The sequence below is a fragment of the Lissotriton vulgaris genome, chromosome 12, assembly GCF_964263255.1.
Source record: "Lissotriton vulgaris chromosome 12, aLisVul1.2, whole genome shotgun sequence".
Lineage (NCBI taxonomy): Eukaryota > Metazoa > Chordata > Amphibia > Caudata > Salamandridae > Lissotriton > Lissotriton vulgaris.
Genome location: NC_141700.1, coordinates 680,327,091 through 680,351,952, shown reverse-complemented (window position 1 = coordinate 680,351,952; position 24,862 = coordinate 680,327,091). Strand labels below are relative to the sequence as shown.

At 43.1% G+C, this 24,862-nt stretch overlaps 1 protein-coding gene across 1 annotated transcript in view; it reads left to right on the top strand.

Annotated features, from left to right (window-relative positions):
- LOC147677998 (DNA topoisomerase I, mitochondrial-like) overlaps positions 1–24,862 on the top strand; it is a 1,183,590-nt gene that overhangs the window by 194,734 nt on the left and 963,994 nt on the right. Inside the window, exons 9-11 of the mRNA XM_086945880.1 lie at positions 3,739–3,913; positions 3,998–4,047; positions 23,323–23,430. Of these exons, the coding sequence (XP_086802006.1) occupies positions 3,739–3,913; positions 3,998–4,047; positions 23,323–23,430 (333 nt within the window). The remainder of the gene's footprint in view (positions 1–3,738; positions 3,914–3,997; positions 4,048–23,322; positions 23,431–24,862) is intronic.

Sequence of the window (24,862 nt, the reverse complement as noted above, 5' to 3'; positions counted from 1 at the left end):
CCAAAACCGCCCTCATCACAGCGACCGACGACATCCGAACACTACTGGACAACGGAGAAACAGTTGCCCTCATCCTACTCGACCTCTCAGCCGCCTTCGACACAGTCTGTCACAGCACCCTCATACAACGCCTCAGCAACATCGGCATACAAGGAAAAGCCTTGGACTGGATCATCTCATTCCTCGCTGGGAGAACTCAAAGAGTCCGACTTCCCCCATTCAAATCAGAGGCCACCGAAGTCATCTGCGGTGTACCACAAGGATCTTCACTCAGTCCCACCCTCTTCAACGTCTACATGAGTCCACTCGCCTCCATCGCGCGTCAACACAACCTTAATATCCTCTTACGCCGACGATACCCAGTTAATCCTTTCCCTCACCAAAGACCCTACCACCGCCAAAACCAATCTTCACGAAGGCATGAAAGAAGTAGCCGAATGGATGAAACATAGACGCCTAAAACTCAACTCAGACAAAACTGAGGTGCTCATCCTAGGATTCCCCCCCCTCTGCCTGGGACGACTCTTGGTGGCCTTCCGCCCTGGGCACAGCATCCTCACCCACAGACCACGCACGCAACCTGGGCTTCATCCTGGACTCCTCTCTCTCGATATCCAGACAAGTCAACGCAGTCTCATCCTCCTGCTTCAACGTACTTCGCATTCTCAAAAAGATCTTCCGTTGGATCCCCCTCGAGACAAGAAAGACTGTCACCCACGCACTGGTCACGAGTCGACTGGACTATGGTAACACACTATACGCCGGAATCACAGCAAAATTACAGAAAAAACTCCAACACATCCAAAACGCATCAGCGAGACTCATATTAGACATTCCTCGCCAAGGTCACATCACCGGACACCTAAAAGACCTCCACTGGCTTCCGGTCAACAAAAGAATTACATTCCGCCTTCTCACCCATGCACACAAGGCCCCCTACAATCTAGGACCCGAATGCCTCAACAATCGCCTGTCCTTCTACAAACCCACCCGCCAACTAAGATCATCCAATCTAGCCCTCGCCGCAGTCCCGCGCATCCGAAAATACACTATGGGTGGCAGATCCTTCTCCTTACTTGCTGCCAGGACCTGGAACTCACTCCCCACTCACCTCCGCCTTACCCAAAACCACATTTCCTTCAGGAAAGAACTTAAAACCTGGCTATTCGACAAATAATGAACCCCTTCCCCAAGCGCCTTGAGACCCTCTGGGTGAGTAGTGCGCTTTATAAATGCCCGAACTTGAACTTGAACTACTTTTCACCATTACCCTCGCGGTGGTGAATGAATCTTTGACTCCCAGACTCTGCCTCTGTGCGCTTGCTGACACCTCCCACCTGCGCGCGCTCCTGGGGTGACTCCATCAACAATGGGACACACCTAGACCGGAGCAGCTGCTCGCCGTGTTTCGGGGGCGGTCCTTGGTGGGAGGAGGGGGGAGCAGAGCTGCGCACAAAGAGAGCCATGCTGTAAAATAAAAATTGTAAATTGATAATTGTATAGCGCACTACTCACCCGCAAGGGTCTCAAGGCGCTTGTACGAATACCGCTGTGAAACCCATCCTGGCTTTCCCTGTGAGGCGTCCACTCCTGGGCACCCCCAAGGTGGAGGCCAGGCATCCTTAGCATAGTAGTGGCATCGGTACACCTCGGCCCACAACCTCCCCCACCCAAATGATACACAGACAAGCATGTTGGGATGAAGTTGCAGGTTTATTTGTGGTACAAATAACAGAATGGGTTAACTGACAGGCGACCCCCCTACACCCCGCAACCCCTTGTTGCAGGGCGCCTGAAGTTGAGCCAAAGAGGCGGACACCAGCGGCCATAGCCCGGTGTGGTACCTGGGAGGCGATCCTCTCACCGGTGGACCTATCGTCCACCCACCCCACCCTCCGGACAAGGGAGAGTTAACTCACATCTTCTCCATCCAGGCGGGGCGTTATCGGCAAGCCCCCGGTTGCTCAGGCTTACAACCGCCCTAAGGACTAACGGGGCACCATCGAAACCAAGTCCCCAAGAAGGGCCCCTTGGATTATGTATGACTCAGCACGGTGCGTTTCGCACTGGGCTTCAGGTCCTGTTCCTGCGCCTGTCCTGTATGGGGATCGCCTTGTAACACCTCCTGCAACCTAGAAAACATAAATACATTGTTAATATTCCTCCCTCCCCATTTCCCCCCTTTCAGCGGGTGAGCGGCAGGGAGGGGAGCTGAGTGTGCGGGCCTCGCGTCCGACGGGGGGGGGGGGGAATGAGAGGGGGGGCTGGGAGGCCTAGGGACCCTAAGGCTGGCGCGGAGCAGCCTAGGCACTACCGACTAGTGAGGGTGGGCAGCAGCAAAGAGGGCGCCAGGAGGGAGAGGTTCACCTATATCTTGTCCCAAAAGGGGGACGGCTTTTCCTTAGTTGACCCCGCCCCCCCCCCACCAGAGTTGCAGAGTGGGACTACATGATTGCAGTGGGAGATGCCCAGAGCTGCCAATGTGCACTGAGGGTCCAAAGCTCCCCGAAGCAGCCCCTCTCTGAGGATTGTACTGATGGACAAGAGCATGGCGTGCGGTATGGGGCAGGAAGAGGCCTCTGCTGGGACAGCAAGGGGAGCCCGTATCTCCCGCAGACAGGTACGCCATATTAAGAACTGTTTTGACATCACTTGTACAGTTTCATAACAAACAGTTTAAGATGCATTCACTCGATTAGAGAAAAGCGTGATGAACAAAATGACGCACACGTGAAGAAAATTGAATGTAATACATGAGTACCTAAAGAAAACGTTTTTGGAAAACCTGCATCCTCCGTGGCCGAGTCATAATGGAGTAGAGTCGGTCATTGTGATTAACTATATTAAAAAAAACACACACACAGAAAAAAGGCACGGAAGGGCCTTCCTAGTCAGATGGGGCGAGAGCAGTGTCATGGAAGAGCTGCGAAGTGGACTTACATATTTTAAGTTTGGCCTTCGAAAATTTGTGGAGCTTGGAATTCTTTAAGCAGTGGATGTCTGGAAGGGTTGTCAAAGCAGGTCTTCTGGAGACTCAGATCTTTGTGGCTGTGCATTGTCCATGATGCTTGCATTCATAACCAGGGAGCCGAATATCATACCAATATGTATGCAAATCTATTCCTAAGGTATCGCCCTTCTGCCTAAAGATCAAAGCAAATCTCGGCCCCTCAGTTCTCATCTGCTCTCATTCTGTGATGTCAAGGGCTTTACTTCTCTTAGCACAGGCCTCCTACCTGACTGTAAGTTTTGTGGATTGCCTTGGAGGGAGATATCACCCGAGTGGCTGGAAGCCAGTCTTTCTCCCTGCAGCCCACTGTTGTAGCAAAACTAGTCACTTTCAGCATTTTAGCCCCACGGAAGCTGAAGTGTCAATAGAAAAAGTGAATGCGAGAACCCGATGTGTTCACTTCCAAAAACGAAATTGACTTTTGCTAACCCTATTGCTAAGCTTTAGGCAGGCAGTGTAATAGCATACAGAACATAGACATTAAAATCCATTATTGTCATTGATTTTTGTACTACGTACTCCTTGATGCAAATGAGGTTTCCTAGTGGGGGGAGGAGGCGCAGAGCAATTGCACTTATAGCATCTGAAAACGAAGCAGGTAAATCCGCAACCTTGCTTTGTCTGGCACAGTTGAGATGTTCTTTAATTTTTGCGGGGTGACAATTTTGGGTGGACGTGTTTTATAAACTCACACTTTGCCTTTAATCTTCCCACTTTCCCCATTCTAGTCAAATATTCACCGAGTTATCTCATAAAAAGGAACTTGGCATTGTCAATTCGAAGGAGCACGTGAAACAAAAAAAGGCGGACATGGAAGTTTCAGAAAGCGGTAAAACGAAAGGACAAGATGTATCAATGACCAGTCCCAATGAAGATGAATTTATTGGAAATCCAAAGGAAAAGGTATAGAAAAAAAACAATGGAATCTTATGCTCCTCTAAACTACTGTAATATTTATAGTTGAACGTTCAATTTATTCTGTTTCAGCGGAAAAGCAAAGCAAAATCTATGGGATTGAAGCAAGAAGGCGATGAGTGGTATGTAACTTGAACTTTGTTCATATGTTGCCATTTCTCACCATTGCACCTGCCTTCTTATATTTGCAACCCAATAACTTCAACAGCGTTCTAGTTTTCACACACAATGGCAGCTGGAGGCAAACGTGCCTACCATCGCAAAGTTTACATTGATATAGAATCCATCCGATTGAGTATTTAAGAATATAGCATTGCTCAGTTGATAGGGGCAGACTTACTTGAAACTTTTGAATATTCTATATGGAAAGGAAAACAAATCAATAAGTTGTCTTGGTGTCACAGAGCACGTCATCCGTAAAGTGCCTACACAAACCACTCCGGCTCTATATTCGCACGGCCATTGTGATAGTGCCATGGCGCATGGTTCTGGGCAGAATGATTTCCTTTGACAAAATGCTTATTGGCTGACACTTAGAAAGGGGTGATATCTTACCATGAAGACTTATGTGATTGCTTTGGACTATTCTTTGACATGGTGTGTGTGGGATTCATGAATAATGGTGACTTTATGGTCATATGTAATCATATTTGTGCCTCTTTTTAGTACAAACATTTTTAAAAAGGGTCCAGGAGATCAGCCCTTCCTTGCAGTGCATGTGGCAGGGAAAAGGATGAATCCACAGTGGAAGACACAGTTGAAACAAATGGGTAATTGAATCCAGGTCTGAGAAAATTATCTAAGCACTTGACATTAGATCATTAGCCTTGGATTTTTGATGCGTCTCATCATAGGGAAACATGGTAACTTTGAGGCGAGTAGAGATATATATATATAGATATATCACCTCATGAACAAATTTACTGCCCAGTGTTCAGAAATTCTGTTCTAGAGTGCCTGGAGTGGCTAAAAAAATGGTCTTGGAAGAGCAAGTGTAGGAATGAAGTGAGTGAGGCTAGGCAGGCATTCTGTTCTATAATGAAGGAAAGTTTGGTGTTCATATTTCGATGTAGGGAACAGTAGGTAACAGCAAGTGCCTTAAATCATAAGAAGGATTTCACAGAATAAATTGCCCTGGGATGCTGCCAGGTAAACCTTTTTTGTTGGAATAAGTACTTATCTGGAAGGCAAGAGTTCTAATCACAGCAATGGCGAGAGAAATGGGCAACCCAAACTACCCTTGAGGGCTCGGGCAAAGTAAGAGGGATGGGTAAATGTGCCTTCAGGGGATTTATTCAATTGAATGATGAGTTTATTTTAAGCTAATATTTGGGAGCAAGATGGAAGATATGCTTGCTAATTGATTTCTTTCAACTCGTCAATTCTTTTAGGCAATTTCTTGTAAACTGGTACAACTCTGTTCAAGAGCGAACAATCATATTGAGTAAATCTCAGAGGTGTATAGAACAGACAAAAATGGGTGTATATGTGAAAGTATTAAATTTTATATTTGAATTTTTCAGGGTACTTGTATACAATACATACAATGAAACAAGAAGGTGATTATTATGCACTTGAGAACCTTCACTGTAACAATTGCAACACTTTTTCTTAAAATAAATCACAAATCAATAACAAAGAAAAAAGTGTATAAGTCGACGTTTCGTTCTCTAGTTTTACATTAGTGAGACCATCTTCAGGACTGTTTAGTATTGAGGTTGTAGACCCCTGTTATAATGTAGAACAGATTGTTCAATGCTGTGCCTCGAGGGTACTCTGCAGCACGTTCACCTGGTCATCTCAGAGGTCCCGTTGTCAATTTTTTGCATAAGTTTCCTCACCAGCACCAACAATCAGTCCCACAGCTCTCGCTTCAACACCAAGGACAGCCAGGACAACTCTGCACTCAGCCCCACGAGCTAGGTAAAATGTATCTGACTGTCGTGGATAGGTCCTGGGACCCGCATCACCTTCAACCCCTTTTGGATTCCACTGAACTCGACCTGCAAGTGACTGATTGTCACTTTTTGTTTTTGCCACTGAATGCAACATTAAAGTTTTACTGTAGTGCAATGCACTGATTCATTTTTTCTTTTTCTAAAATCATTGACTCCTGTTTAACTTATCTGATTTTGTTCATTTTAGTATCTAAATTTATTTAAGATTATGCTATATTTTTAAAAACTGGTGTCTGGTTTCCTTCGAGTCGGGTCAATTACTTATTGTCCATGTTGGTACTCTGAAATGATTAACACCTGTTCCTCTAGTAAAGCCTGACAAGTGAAGTGTGTTTTGTCAGCCATGGTAGCATAACTTGCAAAATGGTCCCTCAGGTCACACAGGATTCTACCATGTATGGTTCACATACCTTTATTGTAGTCCTGAACTTGATGTGGCAGAATCGCTGATTCATGACCTAATTTCATGATCTGTGCTAATATTATTAAATTGCTTGTGCAGACTATGCTTCCAGGAGCTCCCACACATTTCATATTGCCAGACACTAAACTTTCAGGGCAATCTTTCCTTAATTAGCATTCCAAGAATTGCCTATCATTTGAGAAATGCAATATAATTAACTTTTTTATTTCATTTTTTTACGATCTTGTTTAATTGCACCTATGCATAGCCCTGAATGCCTGGAAAATAAAAACCTAGTTGTCTGTTTGGATGCATAAAGATCAGAGCTGTACCTGGATTCCAACAACCTAATAGCGTTTCTTTTTTTATTTTTGTATTAACTAGACACTCTTGCACAGAGGTGTCAACATCCTGACCGAGAGAAAAAAAAGCATACATTCAAATACCAAAAGTTCTCAGACTGAAGAACCATAGAAGACTATTTCTGTAGATTTTTTTTTAAATTGGGTTGTTAATCTATTTAACATGGTCAGCATATAACCTTTCTAAATCCATATTTTCGCAGGAGAAGAAAGGTCAGCCTTATTATTGTGCCTGAGCTGTTGGCTGAACAGCATGTTTAAAAAATGACCCAGCTGACTTCAATGGTTAAAGGGGGATATGCAGGTTCATGTAATTTTAATTGCAAAGTAGTTAACAGTAAGTAGTTAACAGTAAGTAGTTAACAGTAAGTAGTTAACAGTAAGTAGTTAACAGTAAGTAGTTAACAGTAAGTAGTTAACTACTTACTGTTAACTACTTACTGTTAACAATAAGTAGTTAACAATGTAAAGTATATCAGAAGGAGACTCTCTATGGCAGAAGAAGACATGTCATCAGTGGAGTCCAAGTTTTCTTAAACGGAGAGGAATAATGTGGAGTGTGTTCTGGCCTAGGAAGGAAGAAAAAGAGGCAAAGGTGGAAGCGAGATGGCAGCATTTTCCTAGTGTTGAAATATGCTTGGGGTTGATGTGGGTCGCCTTTACATTTTTCTTCTGCTGCAATTACTGCTGTATTCTGCCATTCTACTGACCTAATTTTGGGTAATTTTTCAGATTTTTTTTTGTAGTTAAGCAAAAAGCAAATTACCTGAATTTCTCGTACCCCATTAAATAGAGAACTTAGATAAGGCGTAAGTGTGGTGTGAAGAGTGGAAGTGTTTTGGGTTTTCCTAATCTCCACTGTTTACCAAAATGTCCATCACACATAGGTCTACTAGAGAGTTGACAGCCGCTCCTACAAAGTGGTTTTAAAGTGAGTTCTCTGGTTTGTACCAGTCCCCAATCCCTTACACAAGAATCAAAAAAAAGCAACCCTCGCTCTTGATAACTGTTTCTAGCAGTGTTTGGGAGTAATTGTATTTATATACTGGTTGCTATCCCTGACGCAGCGTTGGTGCAGCATGGGCGGCTCCGCCGCTTTGGCGTAGAAGTGTCACTCCACTGCTTTTAAGCCATGCACTCAAAGTAAAGGAAACATAATAACAACTTTGAGTTTTCATTTTGTTTCCTGCTGCTTTGTGGGCGGCGGGCGGGTGTGCGGACGGCTCTGCTCTTAGAGCAGTGCATGGGAGAAGTGGTTTGCCCACTCCTAAGTGTGTCGTGACTGTTTGGTCAGCCCTTTCATGCCGCCCAAACCAGTCATGCGCACTTCCCATTCTCCATGCTGGCTGCATTACAGCCTGTGGGGAGAAGCAGCCCAGGCCTCCATTCCCTGGCTGAGCTTCAAACCAGGTTGCTCAAAACCAATCACAATGCTGCATTGCAGCGTTGATTGGTCAGGGAGCCAATGCAGCATTGTGAATAGTTAGGAGAGCCTTTTCTGTGCCTCAGTGTGACTAGGAGAGCAGGAGCAGAGACACGGGACCGGCGCAGCAAGGTAAGCGTTTCTTTTAACATTTTCTTTTTTACTGTTCTCCCTCATACACCCTGCACGCCTGCACCCACCCAGTCACCCACAAACCATGCCAGCCGCCACTGGTTGGTGGTGGCAATTCATGTGCCACCCAGACAATGTTGGTTGCCGTGAGGAAGGGAGAGCGCTAAGGACTAGTAATAAAACTTGGTGATATTAGACATTCACGTGTGGGAGTATGTCACCTACTACCTATGTTCTCTTTAGCCCACGTGCCTGCACTCACTGTCACTTCTGTCCACTCAAGGAGCGAGCAGAGGCGCGCAGGGTAAATGCATCTTCTGTGACAAACATTACATTGAAGGCTGTTGGTAAATTACATTTAGAACGAACACAAAGCAGATATTAACCCTTTCGGTGCTGATGACGGCTCACAGCGGTCATGAGTCATGGTGGGCGTGTGCTGATGACGGCTGGGGGCCGTCATGACCACGCCCGCGATAGGAATGTCAGCACTGGTGCGGAATTCCAGCCGCAGCCAAGGTGTTGAGGAACTCCCTTTTTCCCGTTATTGTTTTTCCGTCTTCCCATCAGTCTCTGTGTGTGGTGTTGGGATGTTTGCCCATTTAGGTTTAAGCCATTAGATGCTACTAAACTGCTCCCAGAGGCAGCTCTCCAAAGGCAGAGGAGTGTCTCCCCACTGGTCTTTGAGCAGGAAAATAAAATTACAAAATTATTAACATTTCATTTTTGGCAGGTTTGGGGCTGGTTTAGGGCGGGTGCAGGGTTGGAGGCACAGGGGTTTGCACCCTCCAAGTGCGCATGACTGCTTGGTCTGACATGTTGGCCTGGCCAAGCAGTCATGCCAAAGTCGCATTCCTTCATGTTTGTATGTTGCCTGTTTATTGCCAAGCTTACATCTTTTGGCTGACTGATTCGCAGAAAGAGAGGAAGAAAGAGCGAAGGTGGGAGAGCTAACATAACTGATTTCTGAGCAATGGAGTCATTTGTGGAGCCAGAAAGAGTTAGTGAGAAAATAAAGGGCACTAACATGGTTGAAAATGCTAGAGACAGCGAGATAAGTAATGGGTTAGTATGTGAATAAGTGTACTAGTAAGATACAAAGTTAAAGTGACAGAGTGAGCATAAGTGAGAGGAGAGTGAGGTACAGAGTGATAAACGGCGTGGGTGGGAGGAAGATATATACACTGGGAGCTGTAGATAAAAAGGAAACTAACATTGAAGTGAGAATAAATGAGAGAGTTTGAAGACAAGTAGATAGAGAAAGAGAGGGCGAATGAGAAAGAAGGAAACGGAGAAGACCATCTTTTTGTGAACCATTGAGGAGAGGTTTTATAGACGGAAAGTTAATTCTTATGTGCTGCATTATATGGCCAAAGCCATCTCCGTGTGAGACCTGTGGAATGTGCAACCCATATTTCAGTTTCACTGTTTCTACACACAATACCCAAAAGGTAGGTATTCTGAGGCACGCGTACCTACAGGGCAGGTGTTTTGAGCACTGTAACTGGTTGTGGAGAAGGGTTCCACATGCACTCTGGGCACAGTGGCTCTTAGAAGTACACAAATAAACCATTCTGTGGCCTAGCAATTTAGATGCAGATATTATCCAGTCACATTTATTTTGATGGACATACTCTAGAATGTTTCTATTTGATGGTCTCTACATTTCATTTTTTCACACCGTAGAGGTGTATGGGGGAGAACTATGTTGTCATGATTTCCCTTCCAAAATTTCCTCCAAACGATTTCTTTTTACAAATAAAGTGGAGTAAAATGCTTTAAAATATTAAAATATACTAGGTAGCACCAAGTAAACGCAAATTTGCTAAGCAGTAATTCCTCCAAGTCACCTCTATAAAAGTGCAAGCCTACCCGCAGTTGCGCACAGCGTAAAACAAGAGTGTACAGACAAAAAATATTGGAGGTAACATTGCCTGCTACGGTTGTCAAACAGCTCCTACACCAATCAAATGTCTCTAAGGCTAAAGGAGACCCGAATAGCCCCTTACCGTTGCAGGTGCCCTTAGCATGATTAAGGTTACAAGGCTCAAAACAAAGGAGTGGTATACTCTGGGGATAACTTCATTGGAAAGCACTCCTGGCACAATGTAATAAGTTTCCATCGGGAATTTGACTTAATCAATCATTGATTCCTTCATCAATTAATTACATAAGCCTGTCTGCACATCTGTCTGCGGTCCCTACAATTTAAATGTTTATAGAGCTCTAGAAAGAAAGTTTAAAGGAAAACAAATTACATCCTACAAAAACAAGATAGACATTCAGACTATACTCTTTGGTCTGAGTCAAAGGAGTCTTTCTTCTTATTGACTGTACAAGTAGTGACTGAAGTTGCAATACGGATAATTACACCAGAACTTAGCATACTATCTACTACCTGGAAAAAGCTGTTTGCAGTGACACAGGTGACAGGAAATCATTGCCATACCAGTGTGCACATAGTTGTACATAACATCCTGCAAAAAATGATTGATTTATAGATGGCCGTTTAACCAAGCCTTCTTCAATATGAAGCAAAAGAGATCAAGAGGATAGTTTTGAATGTACCCAGTGGGTAGCTTGTCTGGCGAGGAATGCAGTTTGGTATTCAGAAAGATTTGGGATTCAGATTCCATCTTTAAATGTATTCATTTTTAATGCGAGTAGGAAAATATGTGTTTTTTAAAACCATCTTTCCAAAAGGAAGTTTGGGATTAGTTTATCACCATTTGGATTGTTTCTACACGTCCCCACCAAGTGATGAAATTTAGCATGCATTTAATTGTGGAAAGGAGAGTGGTTTGAGTATGGATTCTTGATTCCTCCATGCCTGTTTTAATTTTTATTTCAATCCCAAATACTTTAACAATATGGTTGCCCTTTTAGATTAGAGACTTGGGCTAGATATGATATACCTAGCCTATTAAGTGGGAATGCTTATTTTTCTCTTAGGGAGTAGCTGGACACAGATGCATATTATTAAAAGAAGTCTAACATTTTGGGAAAAGCCTTGTTCGCATCAGAATATTAGTACATCATCTGCACAGGCAGCCATTTTATGAGTAACAGATGAGAAGGGTATCTAACTTACTGAATTGTGGATATTATGGAGTAGTGGTTCTGTAGTAAGTAAGAATAGAAGAGGGGATGGTTACGTCCTTGTCTGGTCACTTGGGTAAGAATGGTTTCAATACTTGTCAGTCTATTTTAATGCAAGCTGATGGTTCATAACAGAGACACCACTATACAGATGAAGCGTGGGTCTAAATAAAAGCATGCATACTAGTTGTTAGGAATGCCCAGGAGACCTTATCGAAGGCACTTTCCGCATCAAGTGGCAGTGAATCCCCCGTTTTTACCCCCACCTAAAACTATGTAACTATCTTCTGGCAGGTTAGAGGTTTGTTTATTAAGCTTACTCAAAAACCTGGATCATCATTAGTGGGGGTGTATATGTGAACAATATAATTTTATAAATGACCTCGGGTAAGGTGTGTGAGGAGAAATCTACAGCTTTCATCCTGTGAGATGCTGTCACCATGGAGTTTGTGGTGGAATTTGTTATTTTTTTCTTACATTTAATTGGATGATTGAGGCATTTTGTGTTTAACTATGGGATTTTAAAATGTATTTGTAAGTAGTAAACATTGAGAAAAACTTGATGGACTAGTACTACTGGTGACCAATTTTGTAAGGTATCGTAGGCACCTATAAAACCAGAGAGAGTGGCTCAGAAAAATATGTGAATTAATGCACGGTGTTTGGTAGCAAAGAGGAAAGAAGAGAAAGGGGTAAGAAGGAATCCAGAGCAGGAAGATACATATGTAGTACCCCTGGCTGTGTACAGGAAAAATATGACAAAAAAAACATTAAACCCATTCTTCCATGAACCCCATGGAAGATATGTGGAATAGTGGAGGCCTCTAAATCATCTCAAGAAATGACTCGACGTCCACGCGAAACAGTAAAAAGAAGAAAATAGTAGCTTTAAATTGTAAATAAGAACCCTAAAGTGGAATCCTTGAGTGGAATACCAGGGTCATTATATGGCAAAACTATAATATTTAACCGCTAATATAACTAAGAAGTTGCCAGCATCTATGTAAAGGTTGGGCATGGTGTGTGCAGATTTTGTAAACCGATGGATAAAATTCAGTTAGTGTTTGAACAAAATGGACAATAATGAATAATATATATTCGCACAGTGAGAACGTTAAATGGAAATTGTGGATACAGAGGGAGTCGGTGTGGAAAAATACATAGTAGAGCTGGCGTATTACTAATGAATGAAGTAAGCGTCATCAAAATAGAATGAAAAAAAGTGCAAATAACCAGCACAAATACATCATGCAATGAAGCATTAAAGACTCCTTATAAACTCCTTATAAATTCAACCTAGGACATTAGAGCGGATTAGTAATAGTATGTAAACTGGAACGTTACTTAGCTTTAATGATACATTGTAGAGTTTGTAAGTTATTTTATGAAAAACTCAAAGCCTTTCAGATGATCAAAAGTTTAAGTGTCAATCATATGTTGTTCTTAATCTCACTGGACCTACAAATGAAAAGCTGTTCAGTGATCTGAGGTCCTGCCTGAAGTTTAGTAAGTTCTTCTTCCCAATTGCTGGCGGTCTTGAGAGAATAATATTCTAGTGGGAATCCTATGGGCCCTCAATTTTGAAATCTTTTGTGAACAAAATTCCAAGTGTCTTTGGTATTCACATCTCAAAGCAATGCAGGATTCTATTTCCTTTTCTGAATGTTCTGGAAGTACAAAACTCCAGAAGTTACCTCTTCTATTCCTGTCTCCAAGTTTCATATCTTCTTACTCAAGAGAGTAAATTTAATTGCAATTGTTTTCTCTTTTTTTATCCAGATGTATCTGATTGTCTCCAGGTTTACTGATTTGCACTTCTGCCTCTCCTAGTTTGTTAGATAGGATTTTAGCAACATTTCTCAGACCCAACAATTCAGTTTGAAGGCTTTCCGTATTTGATTTTGTACACTGTGTAAGATCATGGAGAGTTCAGTTTCTGAAGGATAATGTCCACATTGCTAGCGTTATCTGCTTTCCCTTTGATCAGAGACTCTAGAAGTTGGTGGTCTGGTTTTGTATGTCTTAGACCTGCTTTCTGGTATGTTAACTGTCTTTATGCTTTGCCTTAGCCGATGGAAAATAGCCAAGGGTCACTTATTCTGTGGTTTAAAAAATTTAGCAATTCATTAGTAAGGTCTGCACAAGTTCTGCTCAAGGGTAGAATCTGCCAAAGGTTAACATTTTAGTAGCAAAGAATAGTCTTGAGGGATAAGGAGCAAAGTTTTTGAAGGCTTGATTGTGGGTCAGACTAGATAATCAGTTGTACTTCAGAGAGTTCCCCTTCAAAGTCAGGAGATCACAAGGAAGCAGTCAGGCTGCACGGAAATGAGTGAAAGTGCTGTTATAGTTGATAGAGCTGTGATGTCAAGCCTGCCAGACTGCAAGGCCTCGATAAAGAGCTCAAGGCCTAGGTGTGGTAAGCCAAAGTGCCATTTTAGCCAAAAGTGGGCTGACCTAGAGCGCTTAGCGGTTTGGGTGAGGGTTCTGTCTGTGTCCGGAGTAAAAGCTGATTAACTTGTTGGGTTATGTTGTGGTCTTCTGTGACACCATGTGTGAGAAACTGGCATTCATTTGTGTTAGTGTGGGGCTCTGGTCTTAGGTCGTTATATCTTACGGGCATTAGCCAACCCTCCCCATCCCGCTATGAGATTCTAAAAGTTTTAATTCAAATTGTGCCAAAAAGCATATAACTGCAGTTATCTGGTCACGCTAAACCAGGTCAAAGTAAAAAGTTAAGGCTGACTGCAATGTATTACCTGTCTGATACAGGGATCAAGTTTGCTCAGTGGGATGGTTCCCTTCTGACTTGGGCCCTTTTATGGGGAAAAAGTGGTTGTTAATGGGGTAAGCTGAATCCAATGCTGGGTTTAAAAGCTGACTGTTGAAGCACGAGGTCCGGGAACAGTTGTTGACAAAGGCGGAAATGCTCTGAGTGTGCGAAGTCCAGAGTCCATCCCCAGGAAGACCTCAACCTAGATTGGCTTTGGCTCTGAGTGGGTCTTGATGAACGCCTATGTCTTTGGACTAGGGGTGGACAAAATTTGCATAGTCGCACTTAGCATAGCTCCCCGAAATGGTAAAAAAATCTCTGCGAGCACGCAAAAGATATGCGAACACGCAGAATTGCTTGTTCCGCCCATTCGCAATGCTTTTTTCCTGTTCAAGAATGCTGTTTGCGTGCTCGGGGAGAAATATCTTTGGAACACGCATTTTGAAAGCGCAAACAAGCAAAAAACACTGCAAAGCCGCGGATTGAGGAATTTTTAACTATTTTGCGTTCTCTGCAGAACGCGAAATGACCCAAATTCCACAAGGGGAATGGAATTTACCGCCCAGGCCTAGTTTAGACTTGGAGACCAGGGCTGCAATCAAATAACCTGGCTGGTTTGCCTCGCTGAAGGAGATTTGACTTCCAGTAAAGTTTCTAAGTCCCACCTCTTGCAGTTTGTGGACAGGAAGAGTACTGTAACACCAGCCAAGGATCAAGACCTGGGGGCACCATTTGGGGGTTAGGACTCCCTCCAGCAGAGGGCATGGAGGCCCAGGTGAAACAGCTCAGCAGGGAAGAGCGAGAGTCTCCAGAAAGCTTTATTTGTCAATGTAACCCAAATAGTAGGTCAGCCAGATGACCCTTGCAGTCACTTTGGGGGTTCTGGTTTTAGGCAAGCCGGTCCAGACTTCCTTTAGGCCCATAGGACAGCAGGAGAGTTCTTATTCGGATTCCTCACAGGTCCAGTAGTGTCCTGAGGAGATGTCTCTGGGGTTCACGTTTATCCCCAGTAGCAACCTGTGGGTGGAAGGCAAATCTGTCCACTCCCAAAAAAATGTTATGGTGCCATCATGACTAGCGTCTAAGGGAGGCAGGCCTAGGAATGTGTTTTATCTGCCAGTGACAAGGCAGGCATCCTTTGAAGCTCAGAAAGGGGCTCGGCACAACCCCCACACAATCCTGTCAAGGACCGAGTCTCCCTCCACACAGCCAGATATTTTGTCCATTGTCTGAGATTAATCTACATCTCCCCAGTCATGTGACACTGGGTTCCGACATAAAGGCCCTTTTGGTTTTAGTCAGGAACATAACCACTTTATAAAAGTGTAATTTCCCCAAAAATGTATATAAAATCTGAATTGACCATTAAAATGAATTTTAAATTACTATTAAAATACTAGAAACAATTTTCTAGGTGCTCCCAAACTGAAATTTAGCACTGTGGCCCTCATGTATCATTCCAATTAATGGTCGGTAAGACTCCAATTAAAAAAATTTGAACCTTTCTGACCACAAAGTGGCATTTTTAAATTCACGAAACCCAATTAGCGATTCATTATTGCTACAGAAACTTACAGAATTGCTAATTAGGTTTGGGAATAGATACCAAATCAGTATTTGGAAGGGGCGTGCTAAAGGTGTCCCTTCCAAATACCGATTCCTCTAGGGGTACATTAATAATTTGCGACCGAAATCCTGTTGCAAAACATTAATATTTTACCAACTTCTCAAAGAAGGTAATGAGCCATTTGTAAATGTGAAAGTGTCCCTTTGGGACACCTTCCCCTTTGTGAATGTTAAAAACATTTTTTATGAGTAGGCCATCGTCCATGAAAAGACTGTCTGCTCTTAAAAAAGGTTTATCACTTTTTTTTTTTTTAAATGCATCTGTTTTACTTTAAGGAAAACGGGCTAAATAAAATTATTTACAAATATTCACATATATGGTGGTCTGTTGACCAAAGCGGGCCACCATGCTAGTTATTGCAGCGAGACGTTGTGGGTCTCAATGTGCAACCTACTTCATGCATATTATTGAGGTAGGTCGAGTTGCGACCCCCCTCTGAATTGGTACTTTAACAAGCAACCTTTTAATACATAGACCAGGTCTCAAAATAACTATAGATTTGTTAGAAGTTGGTGCACAAATTGCGACCACTTCCTCAAATCCATTTTGTACATTCCATTTAAGGAATCACAAACTGGGCCTCTATTTGACACAATTTACAATTCCTTATATTGAATATTTGCACATAAGGGCTCATAAGTTGTTATAGTGTACCCTAGTGTTTTCCTATGGGAGAGCCTTACTTTCCACTGTGAAAAATGGCTTTGGAAGTTTTTCACTGCCAGGACACACAAAATATTAAACATACATACCTGATTTTTTAAAGACTATGTACCCTGCTCTATAGGCCTTTTTGCCCTACCGTAGGAGTGACTTATAAGTATTAAAACGGAAGGTTTAGATTTTTAAAAATGTTTGTTACTCCACATCGAAATGGCTGTTTAAAACTGCATGGCAAGACTGCAGTGGCAGGCCTGGAGACATGTTTTAGAGTGCTACTTTAGTGGGTGCCTCAATGAGTTCTGCAGCAAATAGCGACATTTAATTAACAGGTCTTAGAAACATTTGGTACCATTTAGAAGGGACCTGCAAGTAAATAAATGTGCCAATTAGGGGTATGCCAATTTTAACATGTTTAATAGAAGAGATCACACATACTTTATCACTGGTTAGCAGAAGTAAAGTGCGCAGAGTCTTAGGGTCAACATAAATGGGTTCAGTAAGAGAAGACAAAAATCTGGGGGAATACCACACAAGAGATTGTATTTTTAACCATATGTTCCTCCCACACTATGGCTGAAAACCCTGGAAAGACAGTTGTCATTAGTGTGGTCAGCCCCAGGGTGATCTACCACCGGAAAGTCCATTCACTGTAGGGATGTTAATCACCTCATAAGTTTGGGATTCTCATCCCTGCATTTGCATCAGCCATCTGAGGTGTTTGTGGACTGAAGTCAGAAGTAAGTCCAAAACAAGTAAGATTTTCATTTCTTCAGTACTAAGACCACCCTAAATGCTTACTTAATTGCACTCCACCTGTTTCTTGGGATGTAGCCTCCTGCTGATCAAGGTTACTGGTTGTTGCTGAGAAGCAACTGTATGAACTAGGAATTCCTTGAAAAATTCTTTGGCGAAGGCTTGGGCATCATTGTGGATTTGCATTTGCCACTTGTTACATCATTATCTACATAATTTTAAGATTTTAGCAAAAAAGCTCATGTTAATCAAGTTAATGAAAATGAAGTAACACCTGCTGCTGTGCAGTGGAAAGCACCGGCCATCATTAATTGCTTTTTGCTGTATCTGGGTGTTAAACTGTGTAGGTGTAAAAGTGCCCCTTTTGCATGGTTACCCCCTACCTTTTTACCAGATACCGTAATGTAAACTTGACTGTGTGCTGGGACTCTGCTAACTAGGTCCCTGTTCTTTCCCCAAAACCGTTCCATTGTTTCCACAATTGGCACACCTCTGGGCCACATGTAAGTCCCTTCTAAAAAGTACATCTTGTACCAAGGGCCTTGTGGCTAGAGAGGGCCTCTGAGGGCTGAAGTATTTATTCTGCTACCCTCAAAAACTTCTCACCTTAACACCCACACACAGATTGGGTGTTTTGGTGCAAACAAAACTGAAGAGTCAACATGGCACACATCCCTGTGTGCCATGCCCCCAGCACTACCTGTGGCATGGTTAAGTCACCCCTCTGGCTGGCCCTACAGCCCTAGGGATGGGTGCATCATACCACAGGTGAGGGCATAGCTGAATGGGCAATATGCACCTACAGTGTCTGTGCCATTCAGACATTGCAAGTGCAGTGAAATAATTTTGGTTACATGGGCTGGGAGTTCGTCATTGCAAACTCCACAGCTCCATGATGCTTTACTGAAAACTGGGAAGTTCAGTACCAAATGTCACAGCATAATAAACCCCCACTGATGCCAGTGTTGGATTTATTATAAAATACACTGAGAAGGTATCTTAGAGATGCCCCTGCAAAACGACCAACTTCTAGTGTATTGGCTGAGCAGCCCCCACGAGCCAGCCCCCACCAGACAGGTTTCTAACCTCATAGATGGAGAGTCTTTGTGCGCTTGGAGGTCAGGAACAAAGCCTGCTCTGGGTGGTTGTGCTTCACACCTCTCCCTGTCAAAAATAGCACAACTTGAAAGTGAGCATCAAAGGCTGTCACCTTGTGATGTGCTGATTTGGGTAGCTCCAACTAGTGGAGATTCCCACGCCCCTGTTCATGGCCCACCTTTCGCAGCAAGACAGGTGTGGAAATTAGTGAGCAGAGTAGGAGTGTCCACCTCAGCCTGGCACACCCATAGGGCTGCCAGGAGCTAAGGTGAACCCCGATCTTAGAAATTCTCCATCTCTATTTGGAGAATTAGGCCCAAATTGAACAGGGATGTGCCCCTCTTCCCAAAGTAAGACAGCACCCAAAGGGTATAGTCACCCTAGGGGACAATAGTCATTGGCTATTACACCAACCTCAATAACGCTCTTACATTTAGTATTTAAGGGCTCCCTTGAACTGTGTTCCTCAGATTCAGTGACCTAAGAAGGACCGAAGAGCTGTGCAGCAGTGGAGAAGACTGACTTGGCCCCAACCCTACCAGCAGCCTGTCTTCTCCGGTGACCTTGCTTCCGGAAACCGGTGTGGCCCACAGCCAGCAACCTCAAGAACCATGGAAGACATGTGCTGTCTTCGACAAAGACTCTTGTCTCCCGCGTACACTGGATTTGTCCAGCCAAGAAACCAACACAAGGACTCTGGATCCAGGCGGATCTGCACCACTCTGCACCAGAAGCCCACAGCCCGAGTCCAGGTGGCCCACTTACCCAGTGAAATCTCCCCGTAAATCCTGACCTTGGATCCAGCGTTGTATGACCCCTCTTAACAACCCCCCAGACACCTGTAGCCTCAACCTGAAGGGTCTCCCCTGACTGCGACCGGAGCTGTTGAGAAAACCGGACGCCAAAAGACACCCCTTCGCCTGCAGCCCCCCAGCCTTGGTGTGACCAACCAACATTGTCTCCGCATCCCCCCCACTATCCAACGTACCTCTACAGTAATGGGATTCCTTTAGCCAACCTCCTGAATAGAGCCTGTAGCCGTTTTCCACTACCAAGGATCTCCATTAATTTCAACAGAGCCTCCCCGACACGGCCTTTTCACTCTGCACATGCATGCCGCAGTGCCACTGGTGGTGCAGTCGGTGTTATTTGATGGCCCTGATAGTGCTGATCTTAGCCCACAGGGCCTGTGTTCCTGACCCACAAGTACTTACCTGTAAACGGTGCATCTTAAAGTCACCCCCAGCCTCTATAGGATAAGATTGAGCCCAGTGACATCTGCATCCGGCTTTCCCAGTGCCACTGGAGGTGCAGTACCTACCTTGGACAGACCCTGGCACAATGTTGACCCAAACCTCCGGAGACTGAATTTGGGACCAGCTTACTTACCTGCAAGTTACTCACCTATATTTTTCCATTCGGATTGCATTGGTCTCTCACTGCATTGTTACAAGTGTGATCCTGAAAACAAAGTATCTTTGTTTTGAAAAGCATTTCTTGCACATGTACAGTATTGTTTAATGATCTACAAACCTATTGCCATTAATTTGAAAGTATTGTATACAAGTACTTACTTGTAATGGAGTCCAACTTGGTTCCTAGAAATAAAAGTAACAAAAGTAATATTTTTTCTACAAACCATTGGTCTGGAGTCAGTCATTGAGGTTGTGTTCCTGCCTTGTGTGAGTATGTACACCAAATGCATTCCCACTACCCTCTGATAAGCCTAACTGCTCAGCCCAGCTACCACTAAACTTAGAGCAAGGTATTATCTACTGTAGCCTCTGCAATACTTTTGGGGACTCATTGGACTCTGTGCACACAATTCCTGTTTTTGGTATAGTACATACATCTAAAAATAAAACAAAAAAAATCGGAAAAGGCAGCCTCTGAAATAGCATCAGGTGGTGCAGGGCAGACTATCCCCACCCATATCTCTAGGCCACAGCGCATTGTATCGGCTGCACTAGTGGTACCCTACGCCCCTGGAGTTGCATCTATTTATGTGAAGCAGGAAAGAGTCGACCTGGAAGTGAATGATTAGCTGCTTTCTGATCAGGCAAAGTCCACCCCAATTGACCAGTGCCATGCGTACTCTGAAAGGCTTTTCTCAATGATGATACAACTCGAGTGCCGTAGATGTCCTGTGTAAAATAAAGAAATGAAATATATATAATTTTTTCTTTTCAGGGCCATAGTTAGAAAATAGAAAGGGTTACCTAACTTTAATTCCAATTTGGTCTCGTCATTCACGAGAAAAAGGGCATAGCATACATCAAGAGTCTCTGTAACAGACCATGTAAGCTATACATTGGAAGTGTTGGCAATCAATTGACCATGTTCCGGAGATGCCGCCTCCATTTTAGATCCTACTGAGGTGCTGGTTTCAGAAGCGGTATTTGTCAGGCATTAGAATGGAACCTGACGTTTTTAGGTCCGGTTAACATAGTTTTTGACTCACCAGCCTCATGTATTTTGAATTTGTTTTTAATACCACTCGCAAATGTCAGAACACATTCCAGTTTTGAGATTCCAAAGCATCAAGTGATAATCAAAATGAAATAGAAGAAGAACATAAAGCATCACAATTTAAATATGCAGTAAAGGCTGTAAACCATAACAGCCTTAAGACAAGGTAGTACTTCTCATGACAGACCTGTTTAGCAGATGCTGTTTGAATTTACTTTTAAAACTGGAATAAGTAGATGTCAAAGTGAAGGAAGATTTCATAAATTGCTACGTGGCAAGCTCAGTAGCTTGCCCCAGTATTCTCCAAATGCCATTCCTCAGTCATCAATCTGGGATCAGCCATAGAATTTAAAGATCTGGTGGGATGAAATAAAATAGTTTTGACAAGTCTGAAGGAGAAATCCCATGAAGAGCTTTCCAAACTGGCCTCTAAACTGTATGACCCTGGTACTGGCAGGCATCCGAGCGGAGTATGGTATCAAGATATGTGGTTGGACTACCTGAGGCTAATGACCATTCTAATAGATCTCGTTTACATGATTCTCATCATCCATTGAATTCAAGGTAGCCTGGCTGATGAAGGTTTTACCCTTAAACCGGTCCCAGGTTGCTTGTTTCTGGTCCAGGGAAGACTTGGCAGTTCGGACTCAATTGTTCTCATTAGGAACAGGGTCAAGACTGATTTTGCATAAGGCTGGGTCTGAGCTGGGGTGGCGAAGAGATCAAAAGAATGATGGATTCAACCCAGATTTGTGACTGGGGGGTGAGTGTCTGAAAGGTTTCAGTGCTGTCCATTATCTCATTGCGTTTTCTGTGATTCGCATCTTCTACAGGTATTTCGGAGGGCGATTCCGGTAACTTGTGCCACAATATGAAGTTTTATAAAAACACTGCTTGAATCAATGGTTTTAAGAACTTCAAAGTAGGAAAGGGATCAATGTTTTTAAAGATTGTACAGTCGAAAATGTGCATTTATTTGCCACTGTAAGTACCTGTAGATAAACGCGTAGCTTGTGATAGAGTATGACTACTAGATATTTGTATCTGGCTGACTGAACATGTGCCATGGGCGCTTCCAATAAGGGAGACCAGTCAAATCATAAATAAGAGGAGTGATCTGTTCATAACTAAATGATCTCCGTTTTTACTATAGCCTTATAGCCCGTCGTAGAGGACTATACCGGCTATTAAAGGCCCTTTCCAGCGTTAAAGGCCCGAGCCGAAGGCGAGGGCCTTTAACAAGGGAGAGGGACTTTAATAGCCAGTATAGCCAGCTACGAAGGGCTATAAGGCTATTAGAACATTCTGCCACTAGAGGGCAGAATGTACTAATAAAAAAAACAAATCCCTATGGGAGCGTGAGGGGAATCCCCTCAGGATCCTTGAAGCCTTTGGTTAGGTATCCTCATCATACAAGAGAAACTGGCCACGATTGGTTGTGTCTGGAGGATTATTAAAATATTGAATGGCCAGGGGGCAAGGCAGATCCTTGGGGTCGCCACACGTTAAAGCAGGTTGGAGGAAAATAAGTCATCCAAGTGGATTTGTTGGGTACACTTCCCCAATAAATCAATACAATTCATACAGAAAAAAACCTACATACATGTATAGAGGGGCTCGTGGTCAGCACACTTCTTTCATTGGTCTGCTCAGCAGTCATTCACATTTTGCTTCTGCGCAGCATAGGACAGTGGGTCAATCCATTTCAGCGGGGAGGGGGAGAAAAGTCACCCAGATACATTTATTGGGTACACTTCTCCAAGGCATCAAGCGTTTTTCTTTCCATTCATTTGTATGTATTTAATATTTTATGCATATTTGGGTGTTTAACTTACGTCTTATGGTTGTAGTAATTCAAATCCAACAGTATATTGTCTTTGCACTGATAAGACTCCTTTTCCTCTGAAGTGCATTAATATTAAAATTAGTTTCTAAATGAGATAGCCGAACCTGCCCGCTATGAAGCATCCCACCTACTCTAATAAAATTGTAAGTGATTAGTATTTTTTGCTCTCAAAAGAAATATCACATGCACAGAAAGGTCTCTTTCAGACAGTAACATTTATGGAAGTGTTTTATTTTTGTGAAATAGGCTTGGAATATATTGTTTAAAACAAAATAACCATTGCGACATCTTGCCAAAGACAGACATATTGGTGTTGCCAAATCTCATTTTAAGAGCAGATAGCATCTAGTATGTGAAAGAAGCCACAGCAGAAAGGTGCTTGTAAGAATCTCCTTTTATGGCTGTACCTGTGTAAGAGGAGACCTTTGTCCTTTTTATCAAATGTCCCCATGGGTTTATTGTCTAAAGTTGTCTTCAGGAGCCAAACTGTCTCACTGAGCGAGTTAATGAAATGTTAGATAAGAATTTCATCCTTTTGGAAGTCCCTTTAGAAATATGAGAAAAAAGGACGGAAATATTCTCCTGCAAAGTTACCCCAGAAAAGCTGCACCGAAATGTCATTATGTGGTCTGTAAAACTCTAAAGCATAACTGCTGACCTTTCTTTCTGGGTGAAATGTATCGGAATCATTAGCTGGTTCACAGATTACTGAAATGTATAGGTTGTCCCAGTACTGAGTCTGTCCCCACATTTGACCCTTTTATGCGATCAATAATTTTGGGCTCCTTTCTTAGGTTTGAAACAATCAAAAGCGAACCAGAAGACTCTGTCTTCTTGTCCCTTCAAAATGAAGACCAGGGGAAGAAGAGGCGAAGGTCTGAAGATGGTGACACAGTTCCTGGGTAAGACAATTATGGATCACCGGGATAATGAAGTAATGCTGATCATCTTTAAGAACTGGCTTAGTACCTGGACGAGTGAGAGAAGAAAACAATTCTCTAAAGAAATAAACGAGTTGTCTGACCAGAACTTTTTATTTTATTTTACAAAGAGCTTTTGATTGTGTCTTCTCTGCTGTTTTGAGAGTGTTGAAGTGGGGAAGTTGTAAACCATCCACGAGGGAGCAGTGACGTGTCCTGGTGTTTTCACACTATTCTCTCCCGATTTGCAAATGTTAAAAAGTGAGCTCGCCCAGTAGCAAATTTAAAACCCCACTGTATAGTGGTCCAAACAAGACTGAAAATGTGCATATTTGAGAATATAATACACGCCTTGCTTGCATATCATCGTCTCAAACATTTTAACAGGTCAATTAATTTTATTCTCCACATCTCATTGGTTTCCTCTTCACTTCTAGCACTCGAGGGCATCATCCTTCCATCTATTACCACAATATTGTTCATGAGTTTTCCAATATTACTTATTTTGTCTAATTGTTTGGGAGATAGATACAACAATACAATTGTTGTCTTGCAGCTAATTTACAGCACGTTCTGAGCTACATGCAGGTCAAGATAAAGGGCTAGGACTAACTAACAATCTTATCTACCTGTGATCTTTAGTTAGCTACCATACCCAAGTATCTGCTTTAATATGCCCTTGTGTACTATGAGGAAAGATCGAAGGTAGATTAGGAAAGACCAACAAGTCAGAAAACCAAAAGGGATCCCTGGAGAGATCTCTGAACGGGGTGCCATCCTTGGCAAGATGTAGGAAATGGAAAGGCTGATTAAATTAGGAAAGATGGGGACCATGATATTGTTAGGACAGAACTTGATTGAGAACCAAAGAAGTGAAGAGAAAGTGGGAATTCATGATCTAAACATTATTCAAGTTCACGTCCTCCCGTCCCACTCATGTATAACCCTGGATCCCAGTCAGAAGATGCTCTGACGTATGTGGAATAAGCTAATTGGGATATACCTGTCTGAATTACCCCTTCCCTCGTCGTTTTATGGGACTCTATTTCAAACTAGCGCAAGTATATGTGGTATATTTCTTGACTAAGGGCTCTAGTTTAATGCCGGAGCCAGTACGAGTTTCTAATAGTGTCTGCCACTGGATCACTGCTGTATCCAGACTACATGCTCACTCAGTTCTTGGCCTCTCCGCAGAGTTGAGTGTGATGGCATTGTTCTCATATGCTCCGAAGTTCCCCCGCTCTCTATATTCCATCCTGTCTTGCACTCATTCTTCTCATCTCCACCCTTTCTATGTTAGGGAGACCCGATGGAGCAAGTGCCAACTGCATGACTGGGAGCTCTGGAGACTGTGGCCACATTAATTGATAATATGATTCTATGGAAAGTTAAGTGATCATACAGCAGTGGAAGT